Raw genomic sequence first — 6,486 nt, 5'->3', positions numbered from 1 at the left:
TTCAATGAGTTCTTTTTTGTGTGTGCGTTTAATCTTTAGGTTTTTCAAGCTTAACATACAATGGTGGCGGCTTGATTGCTGGCAAGTTTGGAGGGCCGTCGCCTCTCCACGCTGTGCAGGTTTGTGTACTGAAGCTCACTTTTTTGGTGAATCTATAACGTTTTTTCCTACAAAGTCTGATACTTGATTTGGGTTACAAATTCGCGTTGGTTGCATTTATGCAGGTTCTTGAGCTTGTAGTTCACCTAAATCATGCAAGACAAATGTCATCAGGAGCTGTGGCACCAGCACCGGCAGGGCCAACGCCATCAGGAGCACCGGTGACGCCACCATCGGTGTCCAAAGGCGTTCCTGTCGGTGCTAAAAAGGTGCAAGCACATTGATTTCCATTTTGGTTCTTTTTAAGTTGGACAAGTATTCTGTTAACTGTAGTGCCTCTGTGTATATGTATGTGCAGGTTGGTTTGAAAGTTTTCATGATGAGCCCTGGTTTTGTTTATGAGCCATACTGTGTCCGGGAACCTATCCCGTTTTGGAAAAGGTTGAATTCCAGTGCAGATATTGACTTTCTGTAATTCATTTCTCATAGATCATTATGTATATGGTAGTCAATGACCTCTCTGGTTGCTGTGAGGAGGTTTTTCTTCGCAAAACCGATCCATCTGTTAGTTGTCCAGGACTGGTCATTTAAAATTGATGCCTAAGGTTCAAACTCACAGTTTAATTGAATGCCCCATAACAAACTGTCCAATGCATGATAAAATCTTCTTCGTCATCATTAAAACTTTTTTTTTTTGACTTAGATTGTTTACACGAAGTGGCTGGACTAGAACAAAGGAGGATGTTATTCTGGAGGTACTAACCTTTTTGACTTGGGAAACTGCTGTAACGAGAAATCAATTTCCATTTTTCCTTGTTACAATATTTCACTATTTGTTATCTGGAGACTAATTTCAGTACTGTTACCCTACATGTTTAGAAATCTAAGATGTTACTCCCTCCGTCCCATAATATAAGAACGTTTTTGACACTAGTGTAGTGTTAAAAACGTTCTTATATTTTGGGACAGAGGGAGTACTTTTCATTGTTGAGACTGCATTGACACCAATGCGCCAACATTGAGACAACCAAGTTCACTATTGCATGTTTAATTACCAGCCAGAATAATAATTCTTACATGGGAATAGGAAGACATGAGATATTTACCCTAACTCATGATATACTCTTGGATAGAGGTGCATGCTACTGTGTTCTTTTCTATTTTAAAATTTCCATGTTACAATAATGATGTAATACTACATAGGGCTAGGAGGAAACTGTTTCGGCCTTTTACTGATGGATATATTTCCTACTTTTGATCCTCATCAATAATCTCTTTCTAGTGTTTGCTTGCTCCCTGTGTTAATCTCAAGGTATTTGACTTAATTAATGCAGTTTTTTCTTTTGTGCTACCTTCTATCGTGAATCATGTGTTGAGTAGTTGGGTTTTTTACTTGACAGATGAAGAATGCATATGCTGTGTCAAGGTTGAGGAAGAAAACCGGATATACCAAAAAACAATTCTACGATCAAGCGTTTAACATATACAAGGAGGTATGACACATTCATTACATGGAATCAAGTTGTACAAATTTTAAGGAGTTAGGTTGCATTTTGGCATGGGTTTAAGGTTTTCATGATTGGTGATCTAGTAAGGGAAGATGAGATCATGGGAGTTGTTACTTGCAAAATATTGGTGATCTAATAAGTAAAATCACACTGCAGAATCCTTACCAGAGAAAATCATTGCTAAGGGGACTACCAAGTATTGTTGCATTTGAATGTTCTGTATAAACATCTGTCTGCAATCCCATTTCACCTACATAGATCCATATCAATATATGCTAGATTTGGTATGAACAATTGTGCTTGGGAACCAACTGTCGAAATTACTGATCTGTAGGCTTATGGTTATGGGTCTTTGTTGCTAATGCTAGTTGCCAAACACTTCAAATACACTGTACTATTTATTTTTACTTTAAATGGGAGTTAGTGGTGAGTGCCTGGTGGTGTCACACCCCTTCTTTCCTCACATCCTGCATCCACGAAACTACAGTCCTCCTTCCAAATATTCAGCACCGACATGTAGGCCCAATATCCTCATGCTATACAACCTCATGACCATCTCATAGTTCTTTCCTTTATTTCCTTAACAAACTGAACAACCTATGCAACTTCAACAAACCCAGGAAATCATTTGTAAAGTGTAAGAATTGAAACGGACAATTACTATTCTAAATGAAACAGGTTTATTTTTTAAGCATGAATATATTTGTGAAATCTGTAGCAACACATGGGGCAATTAGCAATTTATAATAACAACCTTGGTTCTGATTATATTTTTTGTGGATGAGTTGCATGATTTGTCACAATGGTTTCAACTATCTGCCATACATCGATTGCATGTCCACCCAGTTTAATTCTTAGTTTGTCATGGACTACCTTCCAGTGACATGATTTACTGAGATAAAAATATTTCTTCCTTCTATTTCCACCTAAGATTTCTTCTTTAATCAGTTATGTACGATTATTTCTTCTGGGTTTTGAAAGAATATGGTGTCCAGCCTTCTATACTCCCTCTGTTCCTTTATATAAGGTGTATTTATTTTTTGCTAAAATTTAATAATGTAAGGTATAATTCTTCTAATTCCCCAGAATTCAGCTTTTACCCTTCCACCACACCATACAGGCCAACCTCCCCTAGAATAAAAATCACGTACAAGCCAACCTCATGTAAGAATCAGTTAGAAAACATATCTCTAGCCGTTATTTGGGAAAGAAGATCATGCGAGCCAACCTTCCAATCGTTAGTTAGGAAGAAAATCTGCGCGTCTAATCTTCACCGTGTGCATGGGCATGCAAGGCGAGCAGGAATTCTGCACACGCGATCAAATTGCTGGATCCGGTCCACCTAATTGATTTAGCTGCTGTTAACCACCGAATTAGCCAATGGCAATTTTGTCCTGAATTTTCTATATTTCCGTGCCTTGGTCAGCTCGCCAAAAATAATACGTCTTAGTACCTTATATAAAGGGATGGAGGGAGTATTATTTAAAAGCCCTAATGCAAATTGAAGTGCTTACTGATATTTCTAGGTATGACAGGATTTGCATGACATGAATTAGTTCGTGGAATAACTCTGTCTCATTGTTCCCTTTCCTTGGATCCAGGTTAACAAGCTTATGGCACAAGGAGACACATCATCTCTCCGGAAAGCTCTGACGGACAGTATGCATTCTGTAAGCTTTCACCTACTGAATTGGTGTCAGATAATGTCTTGTGCGGGGCTTTGGTGTTCATTCTTTACTCTCTTCCTTTTCCTGAAGACTGTTAAAAATGAAATAAAGAGAAGAGAATCCAAGTGGAAATCTGTACACTTGGAATTGGTGGAGCCTGCTGTAAGCATAAGAACTTTGAGGGCTCGTATGGTAAGCTATCTGTTGCTTTTCTATCCTGTTAGCTCTAAAAGTAATCTTTTTCACGCATTTACATCTGTATGATGTATTGTCACGATTGAACCAAGCCAGTTGGTAATTGGTCAACTCTTTTTACTTTGCAGATTGGTCTTGATAAGAATGACCTTGACAAAGCTTTCATACAGCTTACGCTTGAGTTCGTCACTAAGCAGGTTTCATTCTGTAAAGTTCAAGTTTTTTATGTGTGATGCAGTACAACTCAACTATATTTTGTTCCCTCCTTACTTTTAAATTGCTGACTGGATGTTGAACAAATTCATCTTTTTGGCTTTCTATCCGTACCTATTATTTTTTCCTAAGGTTAGGTCAATCTTGTATGTCCATCATGTATTTAAGTTCTAGTCTATGTCTTCACAATGAACATATTCACCTCTTCTTTTGAGAACACACATGTCAGATGTGTATGTTTTGATATTTATGTCTTCTTTCTGTAAACTCCATTACTTGCTGTGATGTTCAACTGTTGTAGTTGATACTAAGACCTTGTATTCTAGTCTAGCTACTCCCTCCGTCCGGAAATACTTGTCATCAAAATGGATAAAAGAAGATGTATCTAGACGTATTTTAGTTCTAGATACATCCTTTTTTTATCCATTTTGATGACAAGTATTTCCGGACGGAGGGAGTACCATATTGTTACCATGTATTTTGTTTCATGTTGAACTAGTATGCAGCACCCTTGACCATTTCAATTATATTTCCTGTAGAAATTTGAAGCCTATAATTCAAAAGGAGAGGTTGTGTCAGGGGACAAGTCAAAGGAGGTAAATTAAATGTCACATTATTTCGAAATTTGGTGTAAAATATGTGATATTAAAAGCATGAAGTATATGGCTTTGCCCTCAAATGGCTTGCACTTTATTTTTGAAACGTTAATAGTTCCTCGTGCAATTTGCCAGTTTTATCCACAATATGTCTGCACATGCTCTTTACATTGCTTTAGTGGTACATCTATCATTACCTTAATATCATGTCACATTTCTGTGATCAAGACGAAAGGGTAAAATATCAGGAAGAGGGTGTACACCTTTATCTTCTGGTCACTAGTTGTCCACCGACCGCTTGCTGACATTAAGTACATATGAGTCAAAACAGGATCAACATTCCATATCGTTAGCATGCTGGAAGCCAGAATACAGATTGATGCTGAACGGAAACTACCGTATTTAGCCGTGTACTACTCCCTCTGTTCCATAATTTGAACTAAAACCACGACAAGAATTATGGAACGGAGGGAGTAGCTAGTAATAGTTCATGATTTGGAAAATTACTGTATTTGGCCAAGTACCAGTCAATAACTAGTCCATGATTTTGTTGTCTGTCACAATTGTGATTGCTATGCGACCTTATTAGGCAAGTGTGCTTCCTGAAGTATCTAGTTTGATATAATAACCTGTAAATCGATGTCTTTATATTAAATAGCTGCTTACAGCCAGGTATTTGAACATTGGGGGGCATTACCTTTACCTACATCCCACTGCTTTACCGCTATATGTAATATACTCCCTCCGTAAAGAAATATAAGAGCGTTAGATCACTAAAGTAGTGATCTAAACGCTCTTATATTTCTTTACGGAGGGAGTACTAAGTAACACCTTTACGACAGTCGAACAGTTGGGCTTCCATGGCAAAACAATCTCCTGATGTACGTTTGGCATCTGCAAATCATTGTGTAGGTACTGGTGAAAGACATATGGGTGTTTGAAAGATCCCTTTTCCACCCTGGAGCATACTGGCGTGTGTGTGGGCGAATCACATTGTGATAATCTCTTGGTTCCTTCCTGAATGAGCTGAAGGATGGCTTTTATTATGCACAGCAGTTTGAATAAATATTTTGCCCTGCCGCCCTTTTTTGCCTGTCTAACTGATTGTCTAACGAAGATCTACAGACATGCTTATGTAGACAGGTTTTTCTCTTGTTCTTCGGGGAATTGTCAGCTGAAGATACAAGTCTTGTCCCATATTAGTTAGGGAAGCAACTTGGGCATACTGCATTTGGTGGTTTTCTTTACTGTTACCAGATTTGTCTCCATTGTGGTAATTTTGATAGAACATTGCCAATAACTTCAGAGAAAATACAGTATTGGTAAATTTTGCTAGTAAATGTATTTTCTACTCCCTCCGTTCCTAAATATAAGTCTTTTTAGAGATTCTAATATGGACTACCTACGAAGCAAAATGAATGAATCTGCACTCTAAAATACCTCTATATTTTTCTGTACATTTCTGTATGTAGTATTTAGGAACGGAGGGAGTACATAACAATGCAGGGACATGCATGGGGGACTACGATACAAAAACCTTATAGGTACAAATGAAATTTGATTAAAAAAAAACTATGTACTATTGGTGAACTTCTTTTATCTTGAAGTATCAATCACAGTGCAACAAAACAAAAATGGTAACTGCGCTTTCATGTACATTATGACTAATATACATGAGTTATGGTAATTTTGTTAATTATAGGCCTGGTAACTTGCATACAACAATGGTAATTGTGTATAGAACAAGATATTTGTAAGCTATGCCTGGTAATTTGCCTCCCTGGTCATCCCTGGTAAAATCCCTGGTGAAATCCAACGCAACAGCCGTGGTAAATCCAAAAACAACTCCCCTGGAAAATTAAAGCTGCATGCCTAGTACTCCCTTTGTAAAGCTTACAGAGGGAGTACCTGTGATGCAACTCCCTGTTAAATCCAATACTACAGGTAATTTATGTAACATTATTTGGCAGGGATTTGTGTACTGTTTGGGAAAATTTATCTAGACAATGTAACATTATTGCAGCAAGAGGGTAACTAAAAAAAACAGGAATGGACCCAAATCATCTAGTCAATTCGCTACATCATACAGCAAAAGTGAAGTGGGTTGGTGTTAATTTGTTTTTTCTTCCCAAAATCCACCCCCAGAAAATCACCCAAAAATTGCCAAAAAAACCCATCCCCAAAAATAGCCCAAAAACTTCATCACTC

General features: G+C 37.7%; 1 protein-coding gene across 1 annotated transcript in view; it reads left to right on the top strand.

Moving 5' to 3' along the window:
* Nucleotides 1-5,605, top strand: part of LOC123043953 (uncharacterized) — a 6,407-nt gene extending 802 nt beyond the window's left edge. The window contains exons 3-12 of the mRNA XM_044466568.1: nucleotides 40-119; nucleotides 225-368; nucleotides 458-540; nucleotides 803-854; nucleotides 1,500-1,592; nucleotides 3,209-3,277; nucleotides 3,365-3,466; nucleotides 3,598-3,666; nucleotides 4,222-4,278; nucleotides 5,191-5,605. Of these exons, the coding sequence (XP_044322503.1) occupies nucleotides 40-119; nucleotides 225-368; nucleotides 458-540; nucleotides 803-854; nucleotides 1,500-1,592; nucleotides 3,209-3,277; nucleotides 3,365-3,466; nucleotides 3,598-3,666; nucleotides 4,222-4,278; nucleotides 5,191-5,277 (836 nt within the window). The 3' untranslated portion in view covers nucleotides 5,278-5,605. The remainder of the gene's footprint in view (nucleotides 1-39; nucleotides 120-224; nucleotides 369-457; nucleotides 541-802; nucleotides 855-1,499; nucleotides 1,593-3,208; nucleotides 3,278-3,364; nucleotides 3,467-3,597; nucleotides 3,667-4,221; nucleotides 4,279-5,190) is intronic.
* The last annotated feature ends 881 nt before the right edge of the window (nucleotides 5,606-6,486 follow it).

The sequence above is a fragment of the Triticum aestivum genome, chromosome 2B (assembly GCF_018294505.1).
Source record: "Triticum aestivum cultivar Chinese Spring chromosome 2B, IWGSC CS RefSeq v2.1, whole genome shotgun sequence".
Classification (NCBI taxonomy): Eukaryota; Viridiplantae; Streptophyta; class Magnoliopsida; order Poales; family Poaceae; genus Triticum; species Triticum aestivum.
Note: the sequence above shows the minus strand (reverse complement) of the source record. Positions and strands in the feature narration are given on the sequence as shown.